The sequence below is a fragment of the Stylophora pistillata genome, chromosome 5 (assembly GCF_964205215.1).
Source record: "Stylophora pistillata chromosome 5, jaStyPist1.2, whole genome shotgun sequence".
NCBI lineage: Eukaryota > Metazoa > Cnidaria > Anthozoa > Scleractinia > Pocilloporidae > Stylophora > Stylophora pistillata.
Genome location: NC_142523.1, coordinates 8,839,432 through 8,852,448, shown reverse-complemented (window position 1 = coordinate 8,852,448; position 13,017 = coordinate 8,839,432). Strand labels below are relative to the sequence as shown.

General features: G+C 35.3%; 1 protein-coding gene and 1 long non-coding RNA gene across 2 annotated transcripts; one reads left to right on the top strand and one right to left on the bottom strand.

Annotated features, from left to right (window-relative positions):
• The first annotated feature begins 311 nt into the window (after positions 1 to 311).
• On the top strand, positions 312 to 3,887 carry LOC148730112 (uncharacterized). Its single transcript, XR_016000991.1, has 3 exons — positions 312 to 1,337; positions 1,673 to 1,781; positions 2,622 to 3,887. It is a non-coding gene; the product is annotated as an uncharacterized LOC148730112 (long non-coding RNA).
• On the bottom strand, positions 3,482 to 12,756 carry LOC148730111 (uncharacterized). The gene is made up of 6 exons (XM_088759540.1): positions 9,243 to 12,756; positions 8,812 to 8,968; positions 8,397 to 8,572; positions 7,799 to 7,945; positions 7,241 to 7,300; positions 3,482 to 5,872 (listed from the first exon to the last, which is right to left on the bottom strand). The coding sequence occupies exons 1-4, from the start codon at positions 9,396 to 9,398 to the stop codon at positions 7,826 to 7,828; spliced, it is 609 nt and encodes a 202-aa protein (XP_088615666.1). The 5' UTR covers positions 9,399 to 12,756; the 3' UTR covers positions 3,482 to 5,872; positions 7,241 to 7,300; positions 7,799 to 7,825.
• Between the last annotated feature and the right edge of the window lie 261 nt (positions 12,757 to 13,017).

The window sequence follows — 13,017 nt, the reverse complement described above, 5'->3', positions numbered from 1 at the left end:
GTGCAGGAGACGAGACGCACTGCAGCATTTTGTACCCGCTGAACCTTATCTAATAAGTATTGTGGCAATTCACCCAACAAAGAATTGCGATTGTCCAGCTTAGATGTAATAAAAGCATGGCTAACGTTTCAGTATCTTTCTGTGAGTAAGACGTTTCTTGATTTTAGATAAATTGCGTATGTGAAAGAGAGCTACTTTAGAGATATTTTGAACTTGATGCTCGTGATTCATAACATCGTTAAACATTACTCCTATGTTTCTAACTCAGTTAAAACTACCCTGACACCAGCAATTTTGATGTGACATATTGGTGGTCGGGGGCGATGTTTGGCATGTATAACCAAAAACTCAGTCTTATCGCGATTGATCCTAAGCCCATGACATGCCATCCATGCATAGATCTCTTTAGCACAGGCCTCTATTTTCAACAGAGCAGCAGATTCATCATTAGGCATAAATGGCACATAAATTTGGCAATCATCGGCATACAGGTGGAACTTAAGGCCATGTTTTCGAATTATGTCACCGAGGGGGGCCGTATATAAGCTGGAAAGGATTGGACCCAGTACTCATACTTGCGGCATAATAACCCAGAATGTTATTATATAACGGCAAGAAAAAAGATAATTTGTAGCACCGTTGAGAAAGTTGAAAAACTTACGTTTCGGACCTTTGTCTTTCGTCGGAGTAAAAATGTGCGTAATATACGTACATTTTGCCGGGTCGTGTAGTCTGAATATTGTTTCTGGTTGATAATAACTGTTGGTCAAAGAAAATGTGAAAATGTAAACTGGGGGCATGGATGCTCGCCGAAAATGTTAACGCCCGCAAGAGAGACTTCTTTAGGTATCGCTGACCCAATAAATCGAAGGCTCTTTTTCGATGGAATAGCAACGGCATCTACGTTAGTGGAAGCAACATCCTAATTCCATCAAAATATTTTTTAACTACAGGCCAGGCTTTGAGAACAGTGATTTCCTGGGACAGTTGCGAGCTGAAAGAAGAGTTGCGAACGAAATAGGTCTACACCTTCGTGCCAAATTCCTCAAAAATGTGGAAACGCTGTTACAGTCATTTCACCAAAGCGGCACATGTAATACACGCGATCTTAAGCCCACTAATGGCGATGCAATTGAAGTCATTAGAATGAAAATGAAGAACGAGGCACAGAAAGTGCTCCGTGTACTCGATGGTCGGGTTGAAGATGATTTCTCAGAGTCAGAATTCGAAAAGCCACATGATGAAGAGTTAGAAGACACATTAGCGCCAGATGCCACGTGGGTTCAGACTCACCAAAACAGCCTGGCTCGAAAAAGACGTATCGATACAAATGTCCAGTAGGTAATACTGTTTGTTATCAGCATAATACAGATTAATGTCGTCTCCGTAAGTTAAAACCAAAAAATTAATAGATAAGTCATCAAAAAGCAGTCATGTAGACAGTCGGGTTACCATAGTGATATTTAAAGCTGCGTCACTTCTGTTGACTTAAAGTTCATCTCAAAGTTTGATTTTCTAGTGACATCATTTATAACTCGGTATATTATTTTGATTGCCGTGCAAAGGGAATTGTTTGTTATTTTTGTGATTCATGGATGTGGAGTTCAGTATGTGGCTCCTATAAAAATATTTTGTATTTTCCATAACTTTGTGTGTTTTATTCATTTTACAGATTTGTAACGAAAACTACAAACACATTGCGAACCATTTGAAGTTTTTTCACAAACTCAAAAAGGAAGATGTCTCAAAACTAAGACTTCAAGAAAAGGGCAAAAAATCAGGTGAGATACATGTATATAGTTGTGTCAATAAATAGATATCAGTGTGCATTGATCATTCATATTTGAAAACTTTTAGTAATATTTCAAATTTGTTGATACAATGCATTGTTCTTAGTTGAACTATCTCTTAAAAAATATTTATTTCATTAGTAAAGAAATTCCTTTCCTAAATTTTGTGGTTTTAAAACACATACAACTTCCAAAATTCCATGTCTTCTACTTTTTTAAATAAAAGAACTTGGAAGAATGCTACTTTGCAAGCACTGTGACTGTACAGTGTGTGGTTCTTTCTGATGTAACATCCATGAGAATGTTATTGAATTCCTTACTTTTAATCTAAATTAGAAAAGTCCTAAGTAATCGGCAAGAGGAAAAAGCAATATCAAGATTATTACAGTAGCCCACTACTCATCAGAACAAAGATTGTGATTCGCCCAAGCAACAAAGAAAGGCAGATAGAACAATGACTACAAAAAAGAAGAGGCATTGTTCAACATTATCCTGCTTTTCAATGATTTTATTCTTTTTGCCCTATCACCAGCTTCATTCTAACAGTAGTGGGCGCCTCGATTATTACAATAGAAATCTAGTAAATGTTTTTTTTGGTATGTGATGTCCATGCTGCCTCATAATCACAAATAGTGAGTAAAATAATAAGCTGTTGTGAAAATGCAAATGTGGATGTTGTAAGGCCAATATGTTTTTTGTGTATCCAAATTTATCTAAAACAGCCTATTCTTTGTATCAAGAAATCCCTTTTCACGAATCATATTATTCATCTTACATCTTCAGTAACAAACAGGTATTGCAACCATTTTAAATTATTGTTTTCTCTTCTAGAGAAGCAAAGAGTGGAAATAAGAGGCCATTGCGACCTTGCCCAGTTGTCATGCAAGTGGGAAGGTTACCGAATGGATTATCATTTGCCACAGAAGCACAACATAAAGAAAGGGTCAAAAAGGTACAAGGCTCTTACCTCTCTATAATTTAACCAAAAATCAAAGACTGTACTGATGAGTCAGAGACTGCATACAAGTATACCTCAGGCTCATACCAAAAATGGAAATAAAATGTATGTTTTACAGTAAGAATCACAAAACCATGACCAGACAGAAATATTTCAGGAATGGTTGTATCGTTCCTTGGCCAAACACAGACAAACAACATTCCTGAAAAATGTAATTGATTTGCACTGTAATGATAATGATGAATAAATTCATAATACCATAATTAATGTACCTAAGTGCCAAGATCTATTTTATAGACTGACAAATTATTTCATTGTGTTGAAATATTCGAATATTGTTAAATTTTTGTTGTAGTGTACATGTTTTCAAAACCAAAAATAAACTCAAGTCAGATAGATTTATAGGTTATTTTGATAACACATATAGTTCATTTTCCACTGTTTCAGTGTATTTGTTTCACAAGTAGGGATATTCTACCGTCTTGTAAGTCTTAGTATATTATGTTTTTGTTGAAAGGAATGAAATTGTCTCGTTGTTCTTTAGTCATTGAAAGGAAATCTTTTTTACAGTTGTGAAAAGTTACTTTGAAATTCTCAAATTAATCATATCAATGTAATAATATGAACTATCATAATAAATTATTAATAATTTTACTGATTTTTGATTGCATGCACAATTAAAAATACATTTATACAATAATTGTACGTCAGTAGAGCATTTTCACAAGTTCCATATTATTTATTACTTTAATATCGAACAACGAACAGTATCAACAAAATATAATAAATTGTTTTGCCCGTTACTACTGCAAAACTACGATTAATGCTGTATGCTAACATGAAAATAAGCTATGAAAATTTGTACATGCTTCCCAACTAGATTATGAGTAGTCTTATTAATATTTGCTGGTAAGATAAGAAACTTTCTTATTGCTGACAATGAGTTTAAAACGTCCACAGGAATAACATTTGGCAAATTCTGTTAATCGTGGCACTGCAGTTTTGATTTACAAAACTCAACAATTACATTTGATGTGGCAATTAAAAGACCAACATCTGAACTATTCCTTGTCTTTTGTTCTATTTATATTTTTAATGTTAAATGAGCTCTAATAAAAAGTCAAATACCAAAATGGAAAGCACTGTTTGAGTGAATGATACGAATAGTGGCCAATAATTAATTGTGCAGCTGAGATCAGTTTATCATCTCCAGCCTTGAAATGATTCGTTGTCTGCGACCTTTATTATCACTATCCTTTCTAACTATGCACATTTCACACAACTACAGACAGTAGTCAAGTCCTAAAGAAAACATTTCACACTATCGAGGCTGGATATGGCAAACCCAAAAGTGTAAATTGTGTGTTTTTAAGTAACCCGGGTATCAGAGGTCTGAGAGCTAGGGAAAGAGGAACCCCTTATCTCAATCTCATTCACAAGTACAGATGTATACTGACAAAGCGTTGGAAAAATATCAAAAATACTCCCAGACCAAAATATATCAATTAACAGCAAATTAAAAAATTACAAAAACAAATAAATAAATAAATATTGTTTTCAGCAATTAAATTTCACAATCAGGCATTCCTGTCAATCACAAAATGTATGAAAACCTTTTATAAAGAATAATCTGGACTGAAAAATATAGGAAATTTTGTACAATATTTGTGTAAGATGCAGTTTTGAATGTTATAGTAACTTCCTAAAAGATACAATACATCGAGGCTTACAATAAAAACTTAGACAGAAAAATGGAAAGTATTTAAAAAATGCAAATTAAAGTCTTGTCTGTATAAAAGTAGGTGTTTCAGAGTTGTTATTTCCCTTACTCCAAAAGTGGAGATATCAATGAATCAATTTTTCTACAAATAACCAAATTTTGTTTAAAAAGTTAGAAAGAAGTTAGCTACTGTAACAGTAGCTAGTTTTCTAAATAAGCAATAATAACCCATTGAAAATTGTTTTGCAAATTGTGAGAAACTGGTTCTAGAATGTTTTACAACCATGTTTGCTTATTATGAAAGTGGTACTCACTCACTCCCAGGTAACCATGCAAAGATACCCTCTCCTAGCTCTGTTGCCCAGGGTTACCAGATTAGCAATAAAACTGAGATACAAGGAAAGAATGCTTACCAATATAAAACATGTTGATCTTGACATTTTTGGAAAGTTTTATAATCTCAGAAGAGTACATGTAGAAGGAACCAAAATTGAAATTGTGTAAATTTGCCTTTAACACAAACATTTAGTTCTCAAGCTTGATTTGTTTCATAAGAATTGATACATAACTAGTACTGCAATTATAATCTCAAAATAAATAAATAAAAATTCTTCAGGGTTGACTCGAGTTAATCTTCTTATGGCTTGCTCTATGGCAGTTTCGAACAATGCATCCAATTTGTATGTGCCATTTTGGGATGGCATTGCATAATACAAGTGGTAGAGCGGTGTGCCATTCTCGAGCTTGATGGCATTAAGCTTGGTGACACTGTTTGTCATGTCAGTGAGTAGTCGATATTCATTAGATGATGTTGGAATCCTGTCTAGCCAGTGTCCTTTTAGTGCTTTGCCACTTGATGCTTTTAGAATAGTGCCCAGTTTCAGCGAGCACAAAAAAGCCAAAACTTCTCATCCTCTCCTCCACTCAGCACAGGAAGGATGACACCCACCATCATGCTCTGTGTCATGTTGAACATTGTGCCAAAGCCACTTCCATGCATCTGTATCAAAATATGTGATGCCGAATGACTGTAGGATCCACATTTCATGATTACTGAATGTGAGATCTACAACCTCGGTTTCTTCTTCTTTATGACACCACCACCACTAAGTGCGCGCTTTGACACTCTGTCTCCAGCAATATGGGCTAACAGGGATGCCAGTATTTGTTGAGTTGCTTCTGTTGGGATGGGCTCTTGTTCAATTGGAGTCTCAACAGCATCATCACTATTTCCTTGCAATGGGGCTGATTTGAAGATGATGCTTTCTTTAGCCTCAAGAATTCTCCTCATTTGCATCCCGCCATACATGAAAGGCTTCCGAAAAGGCAAATCTTCAGGAAGTCCCTCAACCTCAAAACCACCCTTGAGGTATGGCACTCTTGAAGGTTTTCCAACCATTTGACCTAAAGGTAATGAGAAAACAAAGTCAGCATAATATAGTTATGTGTGCATATGGGATTCATCATACAGGTGTTATTTTTGATGATTACAATACATTCTTCATGATCTTTTAATGGTAGCTAACATACATCATATTAATGATTCATACATGCACTTACAAACTCTCAAGATAGTTTTAACCTAAAAACAAGCTTCTGTATATAATAATTCTGTTTCTACTGTGAATAGTCTATCAAAGAAAATATATGGGTAAGCAAATAAAAAGTTGAAGTTGAAAAACGAATTGATTACTACCAATATTTGTGAACCTGTTCTTTTTTTCAATTTTAGCACTAAGATTTCGGAGAATGTAATAGTTTTCTAGGGCTGTTGAGACTTCCCAAAACTCGCCTATTTTGATGAAAATATCGTCTGGTGTATTCTTTATTTTAGAGTTTTTTTGTGATATATTTAGCATAGCTCCATAGATACCCCTGATAACAATAATCTAAAGGCTTTCAATTGGCTGTACCAGTAAAAGCAACTATAGAATGAGTAAGAAACCTGTATCACTGAGAACAGAAAGTTTTATATAACGTTGGAGGACCTCTAATAATTATTCATTACGGCTTGCCCTTATAGGAAAATAGCAATATGACATCATTAACATTTTTCAGTAATTATGATATTAATGATAATGTAAAAGCTAAAATAAACATTCTCAAACCATAACAAGATTGAGTATATTGGTGGTATTTAATGATGTTGGTCCCAAGACCCAAACAACAATATCTTTTACAACATCTATGAATAATAATGTAGCCTTTATAATAATTAACGCGTGGGGCATACTCCATGTGGACTTGGGTTTGGGTGTTCAGCCAGAACCCCGAAATGGTCAAGCTGAAAATCTTAAATTCATATATCGTATTTATGACAAATAAAAAGGGTTATTGCTAAATAACTGCAAGAATAGAAATATTTTTACAATTTAACAATTGTAGGGTGGAGGCCACATATAATTCTTTTGGTAAAGGTTGAGATTTAAAAGTGCTTAATTTGTATATAAAGCTATACTCTGAATGTGACAGAAAAAAATTGGAAATGGATTTGAATAGTCAATACCCTGTTATTTGACACAGAGCTTGAAACCATGACAACTTTTTGGATTCCAGCACAAACCTTTTCATTAATAATTATTAGTTAATTATCTGGGAGTGTGTACTCTCATATATTTGCTATGATAGCCAATATATGGGACTACACACTCCCAGAGAATTAACTAATAATTATTAATGAAGAGGTGTCTGCTGGAATCCAAAAAGGTGTAATCACAAAAACGTGCATGGAATCACACAAATGCATGCATACAATAATCATCGCAATCTTACTCTATTTTTGGTTGAATAATGCTGTTCTGTCTTTATATGTAACATCTTTTTTGTCTGCACCTGCAAATAAATAAACATAATTTACTAGATGTTACTAACTACTCCGAGGGGATATTCCAACTGGTTTAGGGAATATGGGTGTTCCACAGGATCCTGATACTATTACCCTTGTGACAAATAAAAATATTTTTTGATAATAACCTATCACATCCGAAAGAGTTTAATTCTTGGGTGGTGGTCAATATCATTGAGGATAGTTGGTTATTTAGCATTGTAATGGTATATGAATACCCTGAATTACTTGACAGGAACTGTAGACAAAGTTGGAAATGGAGTTCAAAAGGATACCCTATTTATGACTCAAAGCTTAAGCTTGAAAAACCATACCCTGTTCAGCAGATCATTCCCATATTCCGGAAGTCAGTATATGGCACAACCCCAAGCATCTTACACTTTACTCATGAAACTTTATTACATGTGACCTACATGGAGGTGTTAGATTTTGCAGAACTAAAACAATAGTGCAGAAATACTGCAAAAAATTAGTGAATTGCTTACCACCAAAATGGCTTTTGAATTTAAACATCAACTCGGGATTCCTTGACAAAAAGTCTTGACCTGCAGGGGATCCAAACCAAACAACTGTCCATCAGGATCTTTTTGTAGTACCGCAGTGCAACAGCCATATCCATCAAGAATGTTTACCTATAAGAGACAGTTCAAAAGTTTCAAATGAACAGGCCAATATTTTTTCAGCATTATGAAATAATGATGGAGTTAACAAGAAGCTTATTTAAGCTGAGAGGAAAGAATTTAACAACTCAATGATTAAGGATTTAATTCTGCGACTATTTTATTCTTTTTTCCTTCTTTCTTCCTCTTCTCCAGCTTTCTATACTTCAATCTTTGTTTTTTACCGTATTCATATGGATTTTTTTTCTCTTTGTTCGTTTTTTATGCAAAATTTATATGCTCAATTACTTACAGGATCTATCGATGTGGGGATTTGAGGATTTAACTTTTCACATTTGCCCCGACCCGTGTTGTTGAAGTATTTTGAGAACTGACTGAAATAAATCAATGGAATCAATGTGGAATATAATATTTTGATTCTCGTCAAACGCCGAGGAATTGAAAATAATATAATATGACTCACCAGCTTAATTATTTGATCTCTTATCTTTTTGACGGTCCTTTCAATATCTTCGGGATTCAACTCGCCCGCTATATTCTGCGAACTCTTATATAAATTTTTTTCTTTAGCAGTGAGTTTCGCCCACTCTTTGGCAGCAAACGAATTTCTTTCTACCATAGAAAGGTTTCGACACTGATCTAGAATTTAAATACAATGTGTGCATGAGCGTTTAGTTTAATTACTCTCTTGTTTAGCTCTAAACTATTATCCAATTACTACAGAACGACAAAAACCCTAACTATGCCCTACTCGATCAAGCATAGCTTGGATTAATTTCACATTGAAAAGAAACATAAAGTTTAAAACGGGTTTAACTTCTGTGTAGTTTGTTCGTAGTATTATATATGGCGTAGACGAATATTTCATAAACTTTTACCTTTACTGAACAGCTCCCTACAAAATTTATTGTATGACGTGGGAGCTCGTATGTAGGGGATGCTTTTTACGTTTTTTGCTGAAGGTACGGTATCTTGATCACTCGAAGTCGAACTTGCCGCTGCTTTTCTCTTCTTTCGTTCGCTTCCAATCCAATTCTAAATATTCAATACCAAATAAAGAACTAATAGTAAATCGAATCGGTTTTCATTGAATTCAAAAGTGTATAACTAATTTATTTAATAGTAAAAGCGCTTGGAAGATTTCACTACGGTGCGTGACATTCGCGGCAACCACCAGTAAAAGGGTCCGAAACACACGCCTTACCAGCGAGATCACAGAAAAGGATCCAAGCAACATTCCATATTTACGCTACTATCTAACATAAATATATGGAATCTATAAAAGCATTTTAACCAATGCAAGTCTTACCTTTACAGTTTCCTTAGTCACTTTAGCTTCTGCACTGGCCTGTTCAATGAGATCGTTGTGGGCTTGACCCTTTCCAGTCATGCCTTGGTCAAAATACCGAGACAAAATGGATCTTTGAACATCAGTTAACAGATTATTTTTCCTTGATGAAGCCATGATGAAACGATTGGCACAATACTTAAGTCACGATTGACTATGATCTAGATTAGCTATGGTCACGATCAAACGCTGGATAGAGGATATGCGATCTCTTGAGGACGATCAGCTCTTGTTGACATGCCAACAGAACGACCGAAATGAAATCTGGGAATGTTTGACAACGAGAATGCTAAGAATGTATTTTGAAGTGGGCTGAGCCCAGCAAGGGAAATTTCTTTCTCCGGGATGAGCCCATTTCCTCCGAGTGAACCGGGTGAAAAAAATTATGTTAATATCGCTTCTCCAAATAATTCAAGCTATATCTTCTAAATTCGCAATCTGCTTCTTAGAATGCATTGATTCAGTTTACTTTAGTTTCTTTGTTCTTAGTCTTTGTTGTTTTGATTCATTAAAATTCACGTATCTACCAATACTTGTTACTTTGGCACCTTTACCATGAGTACTTATATAACTGCAATGTAAAAAAAAAAATTAGTTCTCCTTCTTTTAAACTTAATTTAATTTTTATTTATTTATTTACTTGTTTACTCATTTCTCTTTTCTCTTTTCTCTTTGTTTATAATATTAACTTTGTATAAATACCTTGGTTAGTGTAAATATAGAATTAAAGTAAAGTAAGTCAGGTGTAAATGTTAAGATACACCAGTTAATTACACGAGACAGTGGCCAACTCGAAAGCTATGCTACTTTGGTCACTGTGCACATTTTACTTTTGATTATTGATGTAATTTACTGTTTCTTATATATTATGACTTTTATAATCTGTAGTAACCTCTTGAAATAGTGCGAATAAAGACTTTGTTGTTGTTGTTGTTGTTGTTGTTGTAGCAAGAGATAAAAACAAGTTGAGTTGGGAGCAACGTGAGCGGTGTTGTTACGTATGAAAATTATTTAAATATCGAATCAACCGAGTACAGTTGTCGTCCGGCAACGACACTGTGATTGGTTGATTCTTGGTCAACGTGCCCCTGATCAAATACATATATCTTGTTAACCAAGCGCGAGGGCTGAACTGGGAGAATATCGGCCCGAGGTTTTGACAGTACGGACTGAGCGTAGCGAGGTCCGTACAAAAAAGACCGAGGGCCGATATTCTTCCAGTACGGTCCCGAGCAAACTTGGTTAATAAGAGATTTATTAAACAACAAACATATGAAATACATATATAGAATTAGAAAGAGATTTATTATACGATTGAAGTTCAAAGGGAGACAAGTGCGGTATCATTCGGGACCATTCGGGACAGTGCCTGGTCCAATACTGAGAGAATATTGACCGGCAATAGAGCCTTTTGATCGGTTGATTTTAGTTATTGGCCCTCTGACTGCCCGAGTCGTGTAATAAAAATGTATCCCGACCGGGATACAATTTGTATTTGTATGTTTTTGCCATATGGGAAAGTCTAAATATATAACATAACAATTATGTATGGTCCCTCAGGAAACTAGTTAGTTTTTTCACCTAGCTAACTGTTTCCCTGTTTCCCTAGTTTTGTATACCTAACTAACTGTTTCTCTCGGGACAATACAGTAAGTGTGTAATGTAGGCCTTTTTATGCAGGCGCTGATATTAAGTAGTGTTCCAAAGCAATTCTCTCAACAGTTCCTGGAAAACTGCTTCCTAAATCCTTAAAAGAATTGCTTTTGCTTCAGCATCAAAGCATTTCCATCAGAGTCGAAATCAGTTGTTCGAGATTCATGAAAAATTTAGTGAAAAAAATCTTAGGGCGAATTTTAAGTATAGTATATGAACTATTGGAGCCGAGGTATTAGATTCGCTGATAAAAAGGTCGGAGCTCTTAACCGTGTAGAGATCGCTTAATCCTTTCATTCCCAAGATCTCATTTGTAATTCTCCTTACTATCTGCCATACAATTCTTACGATGTCAGTTGAGAGAATTTGGCATTGAATCAACTAATAGTCCCCTAAATGCTTATTACGTGTCTGCTTGATAGTGTCTTGATTTTGTATGGAGAAATTCTGTCTTCATCACTCATGGGAGTTAAATGCTTAAAAAGCCCTTTACTCTAATTAGCAAGCACAGAAAGAGAAATATTTAACCTTTAATATCAACGTAAAGTGAAACCGCAGAATCCAATCTGGTGAACGCTTAATTAAGGAACTCTTAGAGAAAAAGTTACCCCGGGTTTAAATCTCACAATGTTATGAAGTGTAAACGATATTTCGTGCGAGTAACGGAATTACAGAAACTGCACACCCACCCTTCCCAGCAACAGTCAACTCGTAACAAGTAAGGGTGACTGTAAGGTTCATGGGGGGGGGGGGGAGGGGTAAACTCGAAGTTGCTCACATTGATCAAAACAGATGCGAGATTTAAGGCCCGTTTAAACGGTTTTAACATTTCACTAACATTCGTTCCACAAATGTTGAACGGATGTTGAGCAAATGTTGAACGAAAAAACAAATTTGTGCGGAGGCCTTTCAGAGGCCCTTAAAAGTTCTTCAAATGGTTTTATAACGGAAAAGTTGAGTCGATGTTGAATGAAAGTTTGAACTGATTTAAACTTGATTCAACGCGCTTTTAACAAGGTTTTAACACTTTTTACGTTTTCAACAATGTTGGACGACCTGTTCAAACGCACCGAACATTTGGTTCAACAAAGTGTTACGTGCATGTCGAAGCAGATGTTGAAACCATGCATTTAACGGGCCTTTACAGTTGAATTAGACCAAAATTGAAACTATCGGTTACATATTTATACTTTAAGAAACACCTAATTGTGAATTTATAGTCACAAAATTTGGTTTTTGAGGGGGGTCCGACAGAGTATAAAGGGAGGGCTATATAAAATTGACTTCCAGTTACTCGCTGATGAGGGGGATGGTGATCATAAGGATATTGTAAAGCTTTATGGGGGGATAAGGTAAATTGTTTTGTGATACAATACGGTCATTTTCACATTCCCACACAGATCAACGATTTCCTCGGCCCATCACGGAAAGAAGAAAGGTTTTAAAACACACAACTTTAGGAAAATTAAGGAAGCTTTTCTGGCTCTGCATTTCATACAACAAAGATCGAGGCCGCGCGAGACAACATGCCGCTTGAGCGACCTGGTACTGGCTCGGCCGATCCCAGCAATCATTTGGACGCAGTATTAGCCAAGTCGAGTAATTACTGGCAACTCATTACCATTAATTAATTTAATGGAATCGACATTCTTCAAATGACATCAGTTGAATACGATCTACTTTTCCTAGAATGTTCAAATTCAAATTAAAAAAAAAATTGCGAACAAAACTTTTAAAATATTTTAATGTAAGAAAAAGTTTTTTAAGAGCAATTTAAGTCGTCACATATAACACAGTGGTTCATCGATCTTTTCTTCCTTTCCGCGCATCAGTGATCATACTGAGGCCATTATCATCAATATCTTATCTGAAAAATTGTCGTGAAAAACAACAAATAACAGCCGGCACTAGTCTGCAGAAATCGTTTCTGAATTTTATTTATCATATCCAGTAACTATCGAGTACTAATTTGAAATTTCTTCTATAAAGTAGCCCTTGGGAGATGTTGTTTGTAATTTGTTTACTTGACCCAGCACAGTATGTAACTTGCATCCGTAATGATGAATAAAGTAACTGTATGTAT

Bases quoted from the DNA above. Each gene is read 5' to 3' on its own strand.
- LOC148730111 (XM_088759540.1), bottom strand. From the start codon at position 9,398: ATGGCTTCATCAAGGAAAAATAATCTGTTAACTGATGTTCAAAGATCC. The intron at 8,969-9,242 runs GTAAGACTTGCA...TTGAATATTTAG, and splicing joins TGACTAAGGAAACTGTAAAG to AATTGGATTGGAAGCGAACG. The intron at 7,946-8,396 runs GTGAGTCATATT...TGTCTCTTATAG, and splicing joins GAGATCAAATAATTAAGCTG to GTAAACATTCTTGATGGATA.